The sequence below is a fragment of the Lynx rufus genome, unplaced genomic scaffold (assembly GCF_022079265.1).
Source record: "Lynx rufus isolate CCGP_SWC_20201006 ecotype Redwood Valley unplaced genomic scaffold, mLynRuf1.p SCAF_10, whole genome shotgun sequence".
Lineage (NCBI taxonomy): Eukaryota > Metazoa > Chordata > Mammalia > Carnivora > Felidae > Lynx > Lynx rufus.
The window spans coordinates 55,393,792-55,412,642 of record NW_025814824.1 but is presented as its reverse complement, the minus strand read 5'-3'; the positions used below and the strand labels follow the sequence as shown (position 1 = coordinate 55,412,642).

The window sequence follows — 18,851 nt, the reverse complement described above, 5'->3', positions numbered from 1 at the left end:
TCAAGGGGAAGGGAGGGATCTGTCCATGAGTTGGGTAGAGTAGACTAGGTGGTGGGGTGGGGGTGGGGGGGCAATGAAGGACAAATGTTTCATGTTTTTTTTTCTTAAGATTTTTGTTTTGACACCAACCCTTTGCCTGTTTTTCTCTTGTAGGTTTGACCGAATTGCACATACAAAGGAGACAATGCTCTCTGACGGTTTGAACACACTCAGTTACAAGGTGTTGGACATAGAGAGAAACCCGTTGTATACCAAAATCACAGTGGACATCGGGACACCGAGCTAGCATTTTGGTACACTAATAAGAGACCTGAAAATGGCCAGGGACCTCTGCTGTGTGTCTCTGCCAATCTGCTGGGCCGGTCCCTTTCATTCTTAACAACCAGAGTGATAGGCCCCCTCCAGTCATCATTCAGATGCCTTTCCAGATGACCAGGACGAGTGGGATATTTTGCCCCCAACTTGGCTCGGCATGTGACTTCTTAGCTCTACGAGGTGTTTGTAAATGTAGAAACTATCAGCCTTTGGGGGAATCTCGGCATGTTCACAGTGTCACCCCAAAGAATCAGTACACAGCCCCAAATTTGGTGACTGTGGGACTCATTTCCAGTGATAAACTCCTAATCTGTTGTGAAATAGGTAAGAATTTCGCTTTAAATTGTGGTATTCTTATTACTTCATGAAAAATCGGAGAGTGCTGCTGAAATCGGATTGGTGTGATGTTTTTTGTTTGCATATTCTAACAGAAAAACACAATCTCGACCTTTCTCATTTTACTCCTCCCCCACCTTTTAGCAGTATGCAGCTACCACAATCACTTGTGTGCGTATGTCTTTTCTTAGCAAAAGAATTTTAAAACTTGAGCCTTTGACCTTTTGCCCTGCTAACGTGTGAATTCCAAGGCAACGTTAGCCATCAGAGCAAAAGCCTTGAGTGTCCTCAAATTCAGTGGCCTTTCTCCAGATTGTCTGATTTCTGAATGTAAAGACTTTTTTTTTTTAAAAAAAGCAGTTTGTAGTATTTTAAAGAAAGAACAAATCGGGTTTTATTATGATCTAGCTTGATTTTGTGTTGACCCAGATTTGCATAGCTGTTTAGTGTTAAATCATGACAATTTATTTTTCTGAGCATGCTATATAAACTTGAATTTCCTATGTATTTTTATTGTGGTGTTTTAAACGTAGGGAGGGGATTGAGCATTTTTTAGTGGGAAAAATAGCATATGCTGTAGTGGCCCGATTTGGCCGGCAGGTCAGGTTTTGTAAAGAGCAAAATCACTTTTGGGCCCTTTGAGGGCAAGACCTCCCTGGTCAGAGTTATCCTGCTAGACCTCTGGGGGAGGCAAAAGCCTAGGTCTGCCAGGCAGAGCTCCCCACCTCCCTACCCTCCCCAGGTGGGAGGGAACCTCCTCCACCCCTCTTCCCACTGACCCTGGGACCTCCCTTTAGGGCCCTAGGCTGTGGAGTTCTAAATGATAGCAATCAGGTTGTTTACTGGCCCTTAGTCTGGGGAGGGGGAGGAAATCACTGCTCTGGCCCCTGTGGAGTCCAGGGGCCACCTCCTTCACTGTGCTAGCCACATTGCCTGGCCTACCTTGCTGGACCCATTCTCCTTCCTCCCCCCTTCTCCTTTCTCCTTTCTGTCTCCTTTCTCCTTCCTTCCTCTCCGTTTTTGTTCCTTTGCCTCTTGCCTGTTCCCTAAAACTTGCCTGTGGCACTCAGGGTCAAACAGACTATTCATTCTCCAGCATGAATGTGCCTTTTAATTAGAGATCTAGAAAGTTCAGCTGAACCCTCCCACACTCCCTCACAACCACTCTGGTGCCTAAAGCCTCCCAGTCCCCTTCAGGTTTTTAGCAGGTGCTCCCACTCCAGGGAGGCTGATCCACAGGGGTGTATTCCCCAGACCCACCTCTCCTGGGGGAGAGCGAGGACTGCCTGGGGTGGGATGCACAAGGCAGTTGCTACCACTGGCTGCCCTTGTCAGGTCCAGCCTGAGCTAAGGGCAAAAAGAGTCAGCTATCTAATCCCAGGGTTGACCCTTTAGCTGGTGGCAGCCCAGAGCCCCACCACTGGCCTCCTGGAAGCCAGCCCTCAGTGTGGAGGCTGAACTGGTGCCCAGCCCTGGTCTTACCTGTGCCTTTATCGCTTTGAGCATCTTGGATGCTACCATGGTTCTTTTCCAGAAGCCTTTGTATTGGTTAAAAATTATTTTCCACTGCAGAAGCAGCTGGGCTATGCGAAGAGTATTCGTTCGGTCAGTCCCCAGTTCCTTGACAGGGGTGTCAGTGGAACCAGGAATGACCGCCCTGAGAGGGAGTTTTGGGAAATAAAAGAATGAAGACCTCTCCTCTCCTTCTGTCCCCAGATCCTAGCTTTTCCAAAGTGCCTTAAAAGAAGGGAGACAAATATCCTGAGTGGTAACTTCTTTATTATATACTTTACTCTTACAAAAAAATTCTGACTTTTTTTTTTCCTCCTGTTTTCCTGTTACACTTTCCTTCATGTTCCACTGGAATAGTCAAGTGTGTGGTTCGTTCTCAGAACCAAGGGAGCTTCTGCTTCACCTGTTCCCCACTTGCTGACCTTCTGGTGCTTTCATGGGGCCCACTTGGGCCCAAGGTTAGGCCCGGATGCTTGCCTGGTTTATAAGATGCTGTGGGTCCTCTTTCCTCCCTGAGGAGGTTAGGGCTGAGGGTTCAGGGAGTATTTCCTTCACCTGGAAGGTGTCACCATGAAGTTGTTATGTGCTATGTCTTTCTCTGTTTCTGTCCATCCCGATGCTGGTGACCCCGTGAAGTGGCCTTTGGGAAAGATTAGAAGGCAGAGGTGGCACGAGAGGGTAGAAGAAATGCTGGTGCTGGCTCTCAGTCTGGGCAGGGTCTCTGCTGACCTCAGGGCTGGGCGTGGGTGCCCCACTCAGCCAGTATGGCAACTGTCCTGTCCCAGAGACCTGTTGTGCTGTGTATTTCGATCTCCCATGTATGCAAATGTATGCGTTTACCATTGTAAGTGGGAGGGGGGAATGTCTGACCTTGGTGTTCAAAACAGAACTGTATTTTTGTCTTTAAAATCCAGTAATATAACGTGAATAAATGACCTTATCTTTGTAACCTCAGGTGGTTTCTTTTCTGATTTAAGTAAGGGGTTTGGGCTCTCTGGGCCGGAGGGAAATAAATGATTGGGACTGCCTGCTGGGAGGATCAGAGGAGAGCAGAGGTCTGCCACAAGGGGGCAGGTCATGGCTGGGGGTGGCGGTGGTCCCTCACCTGACTATGTTCCACACACCTTACTGGAATCAGCCATTTCCCAGTCTGAGCCTCATTTTCTTACCTGAAAATGGAAATAATAGCACCTAGACTTTCTGAGGCTTAAAAGAGATGATGGGTCTAAAATAATGACTGGTACCTCACAGGTGCTTACTACGTAGTAGTTAGTACCACTTCAAAATAGAATTTCCACTAGCAGTTCTCTGGCCACATTCTGCTGTATTCAGCAGTCACCATGAGAGTTCCGAGATCCTTCGCAGAGCCATTTACACAGGTGTTCGCAGAGTAACTTAAATGGTACCATACGAAGTAAGATTTCTTTTCAGTCCCAGGACATTTAAACAGATGTTCTACAGGGTCTTAGTTGTGACTCAAGGACTTGAGACAGTAAGTACCCTGTGTGCCTTCTCCTTCTCATCACCCCCAGGATCAGGTACCAGCAACGTATTAAGGTGCTGGTTGGATTGACTTGGCATCTGGAAGAAATGTGTCAGAGGAGACCGGTATGAAGGAGAGGGCACCCTTGCTGTCCAGGTTGGTGGAGCTGTGAACGTGGGACCAATTGGGAAACAGGAGCAGTAAGGGCAGCACTGTATAGCCCCCCAATGCTATCTGGCTATCCCCACCCATCCTTGTGACTGCTGAAAGGACCCCTAGGGGCCTCAGACCTGAACAGAGGTGGCCTTGGGCTCAGATCTGACCTTTGAACAGGAGACTCTGATCCTTTCAACAAAGTGCTGCCTTTGCAAGCTGTAAGGTCTGGGTGAAGTGGAGCACCTTCTGTCCCCAAAGATGCACATATCCGCACAAATACATACTAACATGCATAAAATACCTGACATGTGCCTATGAGAGACCAGAGTGCCTGGGTTCAAATCCTACTGTTGCTTCTTCCTAGTGCTGTGATGTGACCACTCCAAATCTGGAGGCACCCAGGACCTCACCGGTGGTGTTTTCCCTCCCCTTGCCTGCCTCACCTGAGTAAAGGTGTTTGGAATGGCAGCACTGGGAAGGAAGGGGGCTTGAACCCCCATGGTGGGCTCTGAGGGGGCCAGGAAGGGATGATGGCAGGAGGAAGGGGGCCACAGACAGGCTCCTGGGGGTTGGCCATTTCCTTGAGATGTGCTCTGTCTCATCTCCCACTCCACATGGACCCAGACCAAATCTGAGCCAGGCAGAGCTCAGGAGTCATGCAGTGTGGACTGGGTGGGCACCAGGCCCCCCTACACAGTACCTTTCTTCCATGGGAGACTGTGACCTGGATGCCAAATCACTGACTTACAAATAACTTTTGGAGGCAGGGCGATGGTGCCCAGGTCACTGGGTCCTTGTGGAGGTATGCGAGTGGAACCTCCCGAAAGTAGGAGTATTTGCTGCTGGTGACCAGAGGGAAGCTGTGTGTAGGGAGAGGTCAAGGAAATGAGAAGATGCCCAAGTTCTAAGTGTTACCAAGTCTTCACCACACTTCCAGTCTCCCCTCCTCTTGTTTATTCCAGGAGGTGAGAGTTTGCACATTCCTAGGGGCCGATTTCTTAGAACTGGAACTTATTTACCCTGTCAGAAAGGAAATGAGGTTTGTCTGGCTGAGCCAGTCATGCCAGACAAGCCTCATTTCCTTCTCTGGCAGAGTCCCCAGGCAGGGAATGTGGCTATTGCCTTCATCTGGGCTCAGGGACCTGTACCCGGGCTGTGAGGCAGAGAAACCTTTGGGACATGGTTGTTATGGGTAGTTACAGGGTCAGTAGGCCAGAAACCACAGGGACATGGCACCACAAGGACGTCTGCCTTTGAGCAAGATGTGTGCCAGCTCACCAGGCAGGGGGCTTGGGAAGATGGCCAGGAAAAAGCCATGTAAACAGTGATCATTACTTCTGGCTCTTTCTGCCTTCCCATTCACTGTGTAACTCTGGGCAAGTGGACTTCCGTCTCTGAGCCCTTGGTTTGCTCTTCTGTTTTAGGACTTGCTCTCAGACTCCACCTCTGGTTTTCCCATAGTTCTGCCCTTCTCCCAGTAGGAAGTGCCTTGATTTGGGTTTCCTTTTGTCCCTGAGGTTAACCCTTCTTATCACCTTGAAGGAAGTCACTTTATCTCTGAGTCTTCATTTATAAAAATAGCAGGATCGGCCCTGCCTGCCCTGTGCAAATCACCCACACTGAGATACCACTTTATACCCATTAGGATGGCTGTTATCAAAAAACCAAAATTAGCATTGCTGAGCATGTGGAAAAATTCCAACGCCTGTGCACTGCTGGTGGGAATATAATATGGCATAGCACCTATGGAATATCTCATGGTGATTCCTCAAAAAATTAAACATAGAATTGCCATATGATCCAGTAATTGCTACTTCAGGATATATACCCAAAAGAAATGAAAGCAAGGACTTGAATAGATACTTGTAAACGCATGTTCACAGCAGACTTATTCACAATAGTCAAAAGGTGGAGATGACCCAAGTGTCTATCAAGGGATGAATGGATAAACAAAATGTGGTGTGTACATACAATGGAATAGCATTCAGCCTTAAAAAGAAAGGAAGTTCTGACAAATACTACGGCATAGATGAACCTTGAAGACATTATGCTAAGTGAAATAAACCAGTTACAAAGGGACAGATATTACGTGATTCCACTATGTGAGGTACCTAAGTAGTCAAATTCATAGAGACAGAAAGTTGAGTGATGGTTGCCAGGGGCTGTAGGGGAGAGTGAGTAGAGGGAAGAATGGAAGTTAGGGTTCAATGAGTACTGAGTTGTAGTTGTAGAAAATGAAGTTCTGGAGATGGATGGTGGCGATAGTTGCACAATAGGAATGTACTAAATGCCACAGAACTGTGTACTTAAAAGTGGTTAAAATGATAAACTCCATGTTATATATATATATATATATATATATATATATATATATATGCTATAGAGTGTGCCCCCCCCCAATTCACGTTGAAACTTTATTCCCAGTATGATGGTATTTGGAGCTGAGGCCTTTGGGAGGTGGTTAGCTCATGAAGACAGAGCCCACGTGCATGGGATTAGTGCCCTTGTAAATGAGACCTGGAGAGCTCCCTCATCCCTTCTGCTACATGAGGTTAGAGCAAGAAGGCGCAGTCTGTGAACCAGGAAGCAGCCCCTCACCAGACATCAAATCTGCCAGCACCTTAATTTTAGACTTCCCAGCCTCCAGGACTGTGAGAAATGAATTTCTGTTGTTGATAAGCCCTCCAGTCTATGCTATTTTTGTTACAGCAGCCTGAAAAGACCAAGATGGCATACTTTACCACAGTTTTTAAAAAAGGAGGCAGCTCCCTGTGGCCAAACTTGACCTCATCTTGCTCTGGAGGTGGCTGAGGATGGTGGTGTGGGGTCCAGCACCCACCTGGAGATTTCGCGTGTGAGAAGGGCTGGCCATGTGGGGAGTGCCACCTGAGAATCTGCTAATCGTGGGCACTCAGCTTGGTTGCTGAATCCAGCTTGGTGCTCTGCCCCAGATAACCGGCTTTACAGTTGCTACCTTTGCCCAAGACTAATATCCTTCCCTAAAGAAACTAGATGCAAAGCTGCCAGGGGGGGTTGGGGGAAGAAGGGGAAGCCTGGACTCAGGCAGGTTATCATGACCGGGGGACAAGGAGGCGCTTACTCCAGAGTGCCCCCTTGATTCCCATTTACTGTTGGCAGAAACTAGGGGTCAAACTGGAGGCTTTTTAAAAGAAGAAATGACAAGCTGGGGCCAGATTACACCTGGGGATAACATAGTCACCTAGATAAATTCTGTCTAGATGAAGGGGAAGGCCCCTAAGTGCCAGGAGGGAGACCACAAGTGAGTTCTGAAGGGCAGGAGGGAGGGACACTTGGGAGAGATGGTCCTAGACTTGGTGTTGGTGAGGGTGGGGAAACCTCCATCCCCATGCTACTGCATTGTACATCCTTTCTGGGAGTGGACTGTAGACAAGTAAATCTTAAAAGTGGACCTACCCCTTGACCTTGCAATTCAGCTTCTAGGAGTTTATCCGAAGAAAGCAAAGCCATGCACTGAAATGCGAGTGTGTACCCTGCCACTGCTTGTAATACTGAACACTTAGAAGCCACCATCAATGGGGGACTGTGCTAAATAAATGAAGTGCATCCCAGCAATTAAGTACAGTGTGACCATTGAGAATGATGAAGTAGATCTATATTTATCGATTGGGAAGAGGTATAAGAAAAAAAGGAAACTACCGAATGGTTTTTCCATACATGGCAGGGAAATGTATGAATAATTTAGTGCAGAAATTACTCTGTAATTGTTTGTGGGGGCAGATGCATGAGCAATAAAATGAGGAGATGATCTTCCCTTTTCTGCACAGACTGTACAGCTAGGCCCCTCAGGAGTAACCATCTTTAGTGTTTCAGGGGTTGCCTGAGGGCTATTAACAGCGCTGTGCTGGCCCCATTGAAAGAATGAGCAGGATTGTCCCCTGGGGGGTTGCATTCCCTGCAAGTGCCCAGACTTGGAAGGAAGATGGGGGCTCTCCCTACAGGGGAGTGGTGCAGGCCTGTGCCCAGTTCCCAATGTGGTAGGATGTGGCATACTGTGGGGATGCTCAATGGAGGCTGGACAGGAGCTCAACTTGGGCTGATGAGCCTCTAGCTAGTCTCTCAGATTTAGAAAAATCAAGTTAGGACATTTGTTGCCACTCTTTCCTGTGTACAATTGAACATTCACGCCTGTTATATTTGGATAATAAAAATGTCAAAGGACAGAAGAATGGGAGGGGGCACTGTGCCCTGGCTCCTAAGGAGCAAGATGGGCCCGAGGCCCCTGATCAGGACCCTGTGAAGAGTGTGAGCCTAGGAGGAAGTGAGGAAGACCCCCAATGCCCATGGATCTTTGGCCCCAGAATCCAGGAGCTCTGCTGCTGAGGGAGGCCCTGACATCTGGATTTTGACACAGGTTTGGGCATGGAGCTATTGTAGACACGTCCGGTCCAGATGTGAGTACTGGACAACTCCCTGCCTGGGGGGCATGTGCCAGAGGAGGGGGGATACCAGGCCATGGTACGGCTCTAACTTTGAATCTTTATCTGGTAGGGTGCCAGGAATTGTGTGCCCAGCCCTGCACCACCCTGCTCGGCTCCACGGGGCTCTGCCAGGCGGAGCTCTCCGCACCTTGGGTGAGTGAGCTACGGGAGGTTATCTAGCCAGGGACTTGGGCTTTTGGCGGGGACTTCAAAGTGCTCCCTTTGTGTGAAAGTGTCCTGTTGCTCTGTAAGTGATTTTGGCTTCTCTGATAACAGCAGCATAGGAGACAGGCCAGCTGCAAGATCCCAACTCTGTAGTTTTGCAACCTCACCAAAGGCAGTGAGGGAGGAAGCGTGGGGGCTGCAGATAGACGTGGTGAACTGCTGCATGTGGGCCCTTATCGGCGCACCTCGTGCTTTCCCACCTGCTCTGTCGTGCTCATTCAGTAATCCCCATGGCGGGAAACTGAGGCTCAGGGAGGTCATGTGACTTGTACAAGGTCACACAGAGTTAGTGTGTGACCCACATCTCCTGAGTCCCCAGTCCAGGACTCTGGCCATTGAACCATGAATGCAGCCACTCATCCAGACTCAGCAACACTCTCTCTGCAGTACAGGTGGGAACGGGAAGCAGCAGGCTGAGCGGTGCCCCACCCCAGCGGGAAGATGTGGCCCTTACTTGGAGCCTGGCATCAGCAGCATTTTGCCAAGGCAGGTGCAGTGTAGGTTGAGCACTGGGCCCAAGAGCATGGTTTTTATTTTGTGTGTTTTCATTTTGTTTTGTTTTCCCCCTTAGTTTTAGAGGACTTGGGAGTCTGGTGTACCGCATGACAGCAGCTCCTGGACCAGGGACAGTAGTGCAGCCGCAGTCTGGGAGACACATGTGGTGGTTAACGCACCCACGAGGATGCACGAGGCCCGGGTCATGGGGTACAAGGAAGGAAGAAGGGAGACCCCTAAGGGCTGAGGAGCCGCATGGCTCTGAAGAAGTGGGGCTGCTTTCTGCCTCTGGAAGCATCACTCTGGGAAGTGACAACCTGGTTCCCAGACTGTACAGCTCTTTCATCCCACTGCTCAGTACCTGTCCCTGCCCTGGGCCAACACCCAGTGTCCAGGAGGGATCACCACAGTATCTTCCAAAGGCTGCGGAGACCAACGGCGGTGGAGAGTGGAGAGAGAGGCCCGGGCTTCTGCTCAGCCCTCCTTTTTCCTTCTTGGCACCTATCCTCCCTTCCTATCCACGCTCTCCCCAAAGGAGGGGAGCTGCCACACCATTCCCAATCCTCCCGGACATTCTTAGCCAGTGGCGCTTTCCTAAATGAAGCCAGGGCCGTGTTTTGGTCTGATGACTCATGATTTTTAGACAGGCTGAACCAAAAGTGTTAAAAAGCGGGTCTTGGGGTCTAACTCTATCAGACACCAGCCCTCAGTGCTTCATGTTTCATGGGATTTGCTCTGGATAGAAGCTGACCTAGCCACAGTGAAACTGTGATAAGGGAAAAAGACCTGCTGGTGAGGACAGATGACTGTCCACCATGACTGTTTTGTCAGGCACTGAAGCCCAGAGGCCAGCCTGGGCTCTGCCTGTCAGCTGGATGCTCTGTCTCGGACTCATGTGCTGGGGCTCAACTCTTGCCTCTCACTGACCCTGGGCTTGGTGACTGGTGGGCTTGGCGGATGAGCTTGGCCCTGCTGTTGTCCAGGGCCTGTGGGCACTCTCTCACCGTCTTGGGCCTGCTGGATCTTGCAGGTTCACTGCCCACACCCTCTAGTAGACTGTTCCAAGGCTTTTCTTCATGGGAAACAAGGCCTGCCAAGCCTTTCCCTGGCCCACCACCAACTCTTAAGTGAGGACATTGCTGGGGGGTGCTTTGCTTTGGGCCGAGGCAGGCAGTAGAGGGACCTAATGAAGCCCTGGACTAGCAGGCCCGTATTGACTTGATGGGTGACCAAGGCCAGAAACGGTGTGGAGGCAGTGAGGGCCCTTTAAGGCTGCCAGCCATGGTTCTAGGAAAACTCTCCAGGGGGTTTTATTGCCCCCGCTCCTTCTGCCCATTTGAGGTTGCTGCTGTGGGGCTTAACACAGTACTGAAGGCCAGAAACAAAGGTCCCCTTGTCCATCCAGGAAACCAGGGAGGGGGAGGGTGGAAGGAAAGACAGCTTCCGGCAGTCCTGAGGCATTCCCGGGGGCATAGATCGCAGTCCAGAGGGAACTAGGCCTTTGCTGCAAGCCTTCCTGGAAAGCCCTGTTGCTCTTCCTTCTTCGGTCTGCCTCACCACCTGGACTGAAGCTGCAAAAACACAAAGTTCAGCTCACAAAGTGAGACACAAACTTGTCCCAAGGGTCTCTGGTGGCCTACCTCCTGTTTTCTCCCCAACACTGCTGGAGAAAGACCCCAAGGGAACATTAGAGCCTCAGCCTCTCACTGTGCCCAAGGAGAGCTCCAGCCCTGAGACTTCGTGCGGAGATGTCAGCCTCCCGCTCAGGTTCCCCTGCTGGTAGCGCGCCAGAGGGCCACTCTTCTAAAGGGGACGTGGAGTCTAGCTGCAATTTACAGGAGAGAAGAGAGACCCAGCTCTTTAGGGGGCTTTAGGGCTTATGGGACAAGGCCACTCTACTTACCTGGAAGGCAGTCATCATCTCAGTGGATATAGCCTCTCCCACAGGTGCTCATAGCACTCTCCAGTTCACAAAGTCCTCCCATAACTTCTGGTCCTGTTGGCTCATGACAGCTTTGGGAGGTGACTGGGCCACTGGCAGAATTTAAAGGATATGGACTTACATTAAAGCCAGATATATTTGGGTTCAAAGACCTGACCTCAGGATGCCTGGCTGGCACAGTTGGAAGAGCATGCAACTCTTGGTCTCAGGGTCATGAGTTTGAGCCCCATGTTGGGTGTAGAGATTATTTAAACAAACAAACAAACAAACAAACAAACTTAAGGAAAAGAAAAAAAGACCTGACTTCACCACATAGCCATTGTAGGCCACTGGGTAAATTGCTTTTTTCCCCATACAGATATCCCATAATCCCAGCACCATTTGTCCTTCCCCCACTGCTCTGCAGTGCCACCTTTGTCATGAAGCAGATGTCCTACCTGTGAGGGTCTATTTCTGGACTCTATTCTGGTGTGTTGCTCTATTAATCTATCCTGTGGCAAACCATATGGTCTTAGTATACCTTTCAATTACTTTTATTCCCTTTCTTCATGAGTGTCTTGGCTATTCTTGGCTGTTGCATTTCCATATGAATTTTATAAATTTTTAAAGTTTATTTATTTTGAGAGAGACAGAGACAGCACGAGTGGGGGGAGGGGCAGAGAGGGGGAGAGAGAGAGAGAGAGAGAGAGAGAGAGAGAATCCCAAGCAGGCTCTGTGGGGCTTGAACTCACAAACCGTGAGATCATGACCTGAGCTGAAACCAAAAGTCGGGCTTTTGACTGACTGAGCCATCCAGGTCCCCTCCATATAAATCTTTTTTTTAAAAAAATTTTTTTTTTCAACGTTTATTTATTTTTGGGACAGAGAGAGACAGAGCATGAACGGGGGAGGGGCAGAGAGAGAGGGAGACACAGAATCAGAAACAGGCTCCAGGCTCTGAGCCATCAGCCCAGAGCCCGACGCGGGGCTCGAACTCACGGACCGCGAGATCGTGACCTGGCTGAAGTCGGACGCTTAACCGACTGCGCCACCCAGGCGCCCCACCTCCATATAAATCTTATAATCAGCTTGTCAAGTTCCACCAAAAATCACCACCACCATCACCCCACTTACTGAGGTTCTGATTGAAATTATGTTAAGTCTATGGATCACTATAAGGAGACTTGATACCTTTAAAACACTGAGCCTTCCCCTTTCACAAAGATGGTGCCAAAGGCAAAGAAGGAAGCCCCTGCCCCTCCCAAAGCCAAGCCAAAGAAAAGGACTTGAAGGCCAAGAAAGCAGTGCTGAAAGGTATCCACAGTCACAAAAAAAGATCCACACATCACCTATATTCCGACTGCCCAAGACACTGTGTCTCTGAAGGCAGCCCAAATATCCTCAAAAGAGGGCCCCCAGGAGAAACAAACTTGACCACTATGCCATCATCAAGTTCCCCCTGACTATGGAGTCACCCGTAAAGAAAATAGAAGGCAACAACACACTTGTGTCATTGTGAATATCAAGGCCAGCAAGCACCAGATCAAAGAGGCTGTGAAGAAGCTCTATGACATTGACATGGCCAAGGTCAACACTCTGATGAGGCCCGATGGAGAGAAGAAGGCAAATACGTTTGACTGGCTCCTGACTATGATGCTTTGGATGTTGCCAACAAAATTGCGATCATCTAAACTGAGTCCAGCTGGCTAAATCTAAATATTAATTTTTTCACCATAAAAAAAAGATTAAATAAAACATTGAGCTTCCAATCTATAAACACAATGTAATCCTCTTTTGGCTTATGTCTTTTTAAATCTATATTTAGAGGTCTTTACACATTATTTTTTCCTAGCTATTTGATATATTTATACTGTTATAAATAATAGCCTTTTAAAATTTATTTTTCTGTTGTTGCTGGTATATGGAAATGCAATAGATTTTTGTGTATTGACCCTGTATTCTGTAATCTTGTTAATTAATTCTAATAATTTTTCTACATTCTTTTGGATTTTCTAAGTACACTTTCTTATCATCTGCAAATGAGGTGTCTTCCTTTCCAATCCTTATAGCTTTTATCTCTTGCCTCCATTACAATGTTGAGTAGAAGTAGTAGAGGTAGGGTTTTCCCCCTTATATTTGCTTTATGTTTTGATTGTTCTAAATCCAGATATGTAAAGGAAAACCTTTACTAATTCACCATTGAGAATGATATTTGCTGGGGACGCCTGACTGGCTCAGTCTGTAGAGCATATGACTCTTGATCTCAGGGTTGTGAGTTTAAGTCCCATGCTGGGCATAGAACTTACTTTAAAAAAAATGATATTTGATGTAGTTTTATGTAGCTATTTGTTACCATATTAAGAAAATTCCCTCTGTCCCTTTTTTGCTAAGAGGTTATTTCCCCTAATTATGAATTGATGTTGAATTTCATTAAGTTTTTTTTTTTTAATTTCTTTTAACGTTTATTTATCATTGGCACAGAGTGTGAGCAGGGGAGGGGACAGAGAGAGGGGGAGACACAGAATCTGAAGCAGACTCCAGGTTCTGAGCTGTCAGCACAGAGCCTGACGTGGGGCTCAAACTCACAAACTGTGAGATCATGACCTGAGCCGAGGTCGGTCACCTAACCAACTGAGCCACCCAGGTGCCCCTTATTAATTTTTTTTAGCATCTATTAAAGTGATGATGTGATTTTTCTCCCTTATTTTTTTTTAAATGTTTATTTATTTATTTTGAGAGAGAGAGCGGTGCATGGGCCAGAGGGGGGAGGGGCAGAGGGAAGGAGAGAGAGAATCCCAAGCGGACTCTGTGTTGCCAGCACAGAGCCCAATGTGGGGCTCGATCTCATGAACCGTGAGATCATGACCTGAGCCCAAATCAAGAATTGGACACTCAACTAACTGAGCCACCCAGGCACCCCTCCCTTATTCTTTTAATGGAGGTGAATTGCTTGAATTGGTTTTCAAATCTTTTTTTAATTTTTTTTTCAATGTTTATTTATTTTTGGGACAGAGAGAGACAGAGCATGAACGGGGGAGGGGCAGAGAGAGAGGGAGACACAGAATCGGAAACAGGCTCCAGGCTCCGAGCCATCAGCCCAGAGCCTGACGCGGGGCTCGAACTCACGGACCGCGAGATCGTGACCTGGCTGAAGTCGGACGCTTAACCGACTGCGCCACCCAGGCGCCCCGGTTTTCAAATCTTAAACCAACCTTACATTCCCTAGAACAGAACCAATTTAGTCATTATCTATTAACCTTTTTACATACTGCAAGATTTGGGTGATTAATCTGTTGTTTTGGATTTTTACATTTATATTCATAAATGAGATTGGCAGGTAAGTTTCCTTCTCATAAAATCCTCTTCAGGTTTTCATATCTCTGAAGGAGTTATTTTTCCTTTTCATTTCAATCTTATATAAGTCTGTTCAAGGAAAAACATTTTGGTTTTGGTTCTATTGTACTTTATTTCCATTTCATTCATTTATGATCTAATTTTTAAAATTTCCTTCTACTTTATTTGGGTATAATTTTCTTTTCTTCTCATGGTTTGAGATGAAAGCTTAGCTCCTGATATATATTTAAATACATTCATTTATAAATTTCCCTCTAAGCACATACTTAATTGTATTTTACAATTTTATGTGTCATGTTTCTTACTATATAGTTTCTACTTAAAAATTTTTTTCTAATTCCAATAGACTTTTTTTCTTTCATCCAGTGATGACATAGAAATATACTTTTTAGGGGTACCTGTGTGGCTCAGTTGGTTGAGTGCCCAACTCTTGATTTTGACTCAGGTCATGATCCCAGGGTTGTGGGATTGAGCCCTGTGTCAAGCTCCATGCTGAGCATGGAGCCTGCTTGAGATTCTTTCTCTCTCCTTCTCCCTTTGCCCCTCTCCCCTGCTCATGATCTCTCTCTTTAAAAAAGAGAGCAAGGAAGAAAGAAAGAAGCTAAAAAAACACAAAACACCAAAAACAACTAAGCCCTAAAAAAAAATGTACTTTTTAAATGTCCTACCATATGTGGAGATATGGTCATGTGACCGCCAGTTGATCCACAAGTTGGACCTGGGCAATCAGGGACTCCTCACCCTCTCCCCTGTCCTTGGAATGCACACTTGAGCCTACTATTCCAACAGTGGAAGCTGTTGCAAGGACATAGCCTTGAGAAATTAAGGTGTTGCTGAGACAATCTGGACAGTATACATGACTGAACCCAGATAAGGCCTCTACATAAACTTTTTTTTTTTTTAACGTTTTATTTATTTTTGAGAGACAGAGACAGACCACGAGTGGGGTAGGGGCAGAGACAGAGGAAGACACAGAATCAGAAGCAGGTTCCAGGCTCTGAGCTGTCAGCACAGGGCCCGATGCAGAGTCCAAACCCACGAGCAAGCCTCCACATAAACTTTACGATTTGGCATATGGGTGCAGAAATCTACTCCTTTTGAACTGGCCTAAGACAAGTCTCATAAATAAATCTCCTTGCTTATTCAAACTGCCACTTACCAATCTGGAGTGGTCTGACTTTTTCTTCTGTCTCTCCCTGCCCTTTGTGTACTGTAGCCACCCCAGGAAGCTCCTACATTAAAAAAAATTTTTTTTTACATTTATTCATTTTTGAGAAACAGAGACAGAGCACAAGTGGGGGAGGGGCAGAGAGAGAGGGAGACACAGAATCTGAAGCAGGCTCCAGGCTCTGAGCCGGCAGCACAGAGCCCGCCGCGGGGCTCAAACCCATGGACGGTGAGATCATGACCTGAGCTGAAGTCAGACGCTCAACCGACTGAGCCACCCAGGAGCCCCCAGGAAGCTCCTAAATTTTTTAATCAGTACGTGGGGTTTCAAAACGTATCAGACGTTTTGTTTGTTATGGCTTTCTAGTTCAATTTCATTGTAAGCAGAAAGCATCCTCAGTATGATATCGATCCTTTGAAATTTATTGAGACTTCTTCCTTTGTGGCCCAGAATATGGTCAACTTTTGCAAATGTTCTTCTATGCATAAAAAGACAATGTAGTCATAATTTTGGAGGACAGTATTCTGTGTATACCCATTAGGTCAAATTTGCTAACTGTATAGTTCAAATATTACATAGCCTTAATAAATGTTAGATATCAATTCTTCTATACCCTTTACTTGTTAAAAATATTCCACTATGATTGTGCATTTTTCTGGTTATTCTTGTAATTCTACTGATTCCTACCTTTCATGTTTTGAGGCTATATTATTAGAAACTTCCAAATTTAGAATTATTATATTTTCTTGGTTTACAGCTTTTGCGTTGAAGTCAACTCTATCTGGTGATTAGATAGCAGTGATAGTTGCATATCTTGTGAGTATACTAAAAATAAATTATTAAGTTGTACACTTTAAAAGGTCTGAGCAAACCTACTTTCTCTGATATTGATATAGCTACATCTGCTTTCTTTTGGTTAGAATCTTCTTGTTCTATAGTTTTCCATCCTTTAAACTTTTCTGTATCCTTATGTCTTACCTGTGTCTCTTATAAATAGCATATAGTTGTTTTTAAACCCAATCTAAAAATCTTTGTATCGTAACTGGAGAATTTCTTCCTTTTATATTTGGAGTAATTATTGATATATTTCAGTCTAAACCTAACGCTTTTTTCGCCTTGTATTTGAGAGATGGTTGGGGGGCACAAGCGTGAGCTAGGGAGGGACAGAAGGAGGGGGAAAGGGAGAGAGAGAATCTTAAGCAGGTGCCACACCCAGTGCAGAGCTGGATGCCGGGCTTGATCTTGTGACCATGAGATCATGACTTGAGCCGAAATCACAAGTTGGCCACTCGCCCACTTGAGCCATCCAGGCATCCCTAAATCTATCACTTTATGAAGTGTTTTCTATTTGTCTCACATGCAACTATATTCATTTTTCTCTCCTTCCTTGACCTATTTTTTTAATTGATTATATATTTTTAACTTTTCAATGTTTCCCCTCTGTTGGCTTGGAAATTATGCATTCTTTTACTATTTTTTTAGTAGTTATTTAGAGGGATTACCAAATCAATCCTTGATTTATTGAAGACTAATAGGAATTTACCTTTTTCCAGAACAACGCAAGAACCTTGGAACACTTCAACTCCTTTTATGCCTTCTTGACTTCTATGTTGTTGTTGTCATGCATTTCAATTTCACTATATTTAAAGCCTCCTGACAGGGGCACCTGGATGTCTCAGATGGTTAAGTGTCCAACTTTGGCTCAGGTCATGATCTCATGGTTTGTGAGTTCGAGCCCCATGTTGGGTTCTGTGCTGATAGCTCAGAGCCTGGAACCTGCTTCAGATTCTATGTCTCCTCTCTCTGCCCTTCCCTCCCACATGCTCTGTCTCTCTCTCAAAAGTAAACATTAAATTTTTTTTAAAGCCTCACAAGAAATTATTATTGGTATTGTTTTACAGTCAGTATCAATCTGAGTTTATCCACATATTTACCATTTTCATTGCCTTACATTCTTTTCTGCACTTTCAAGCTTCCATCTGGAATCATTTTCCTTTTGCCTGAACAACATTTTCAGTGTGGCTCACTTGGTAGCAGATTTTCTTTTTCTATTTGTCTGAAAATGTCTTTATTTCACCTTCATTCTTTCTGGATAAAACTTTTAGAACGCAGGGGTGCGTGGGTGGCTCAGTCGGTTGAGCGGCCGACTTTGGCTCAGGTCATGATCTCACGGTCCGTGAGTTCAAGCCCCGCGTTGGGCTCTGTGCTGACAGCTCGGAGCCTGGAGCCTGTTTCGGATTCTGTGTCTCCCTCTCTCTGACCCTCCCCCGTTCATGCTCTGTCTCTCTCTGTCTCAAAAATAAATAAACGTTAAAAAAAAAAAAAAAAAAAACTTTTAGAACGCAAAATTCCAAACAAGTGCAAAAATAGAGAGGCCGGTATAATGAACTTCTGTACCCATAATTAAACTTCAATAATTATCCACATGTACTCCATTTGTTTCACTCCACCTATCCCACCCAGTCTCAGATTATTTCAAAGCAAATATCTGATATCCTAATGTTTCATCTGTAAACTTTTCATCTGTAAATATTTACTATCTATCACTGAAGGATAATACTCTTTTTAAAAAACCAAATAATAATAAAAATTCCTTAATATCAATTATTCAGTCAGTGTTCAAATTCCTCCAATTGTTTCATGTTTTTATTTATAATTTTCTGAATCAGAATCTCACCTTTATTCTTGAAGGATATTTTCACTGGATATAGAATTGAATTTGTCAGTTATATTCCTTCAGTGCCTTTAAGATATAATTCCATTGTCTACTGGTTTCATTGTTTCTTATGAGAATAATTGTTTTATTTATTTTTCTTCTTTTTTAAGGTTATGTATCTTTTTTCCCTCTGGATGCTTTTAAGATTTTCTCTTTGTCACTGGTTTTGATTGGCTTTTCTGTGATGTGACTAGGCATGGGTTTTCTTTTTATTTAACCTATTTGGGTTTCCAGGACTTCTTGCATACCTGGCTTGATGCCTCCTTCCTTTTTGGAAAGTTTTCAGCCATTAACCCTTCAAGTTTTACTGTCTCTTCTTCTTTTTTATTTTTTATTTTTATTTTTAATGTTTACTTAGTTTTGAGAGAGACAGAGCATGAGCAGGGGAGAGGCAGAGAAAGCGGGAGACACAGAATCCGAAGCAGGCTCCAGGCTCTGAACTGTCAGCACAGAGCCCTATGTGAGATTCGAACTCACAAACAGAGAGATCACTACCTGAGCTGGAGTCGGATGCTTAACTGGCTGAGCCACTCAGGCACCCCTGTCTCTTCTTTCTTGAATTTGAATTACTCGTCGTTAGATCTTTTCATTACCCTCTTTATGAATTATTCCTCTCTTTTGTACTTTGAAAACTTTTATTTTCCTGTACTTTTTTCTAACTAATTTTTAAGGACTTATTTTCTGCTTCATGAGTTTTCTCTTTAGCTTGT

The 18,851-nt window shown here is 45.6% G+C and overlaps 1 protein-coding gene across 5 annotated transcripts in view; it reads left to right on the top strand.

Moving 5' to 3' along the window:
* The window catches only part of B4GALT1 (beta-1,4-galactosyltransferase 1), a 63,385-nt gene extending 52,348 nt beyond the window's left edge, over nucleotides 1–11,037 (top strand). For 2 of the 5 annotated variants that reach the window (XM_047065377.1, XM_047065358.1), the window contains one exon: nucleotides 154–3,112. In XM_047065377.1, the coding sequence (XP_046921333.1) occupies nucleotides 154–286 (133 nt within the window). In that variant the 3' untranslated portion in view covers nucleotides 287–3,112. Of the gene's footprint in view, nucleotides 1–153; nucleotides 3,113–3,695; nucleotides 3,803–8,332; nucleotides 8,416–9,058 lie in introns of those variants that run through there. The other 3 variants (XR_006959735.1, XR_006959733.1, XR_006959736.1) reach the window with 3 other exon arrangements.
* The last annotated feature ends 7,814 nt before the right edge of the window (nucleotides 11,038–18,851 follow it).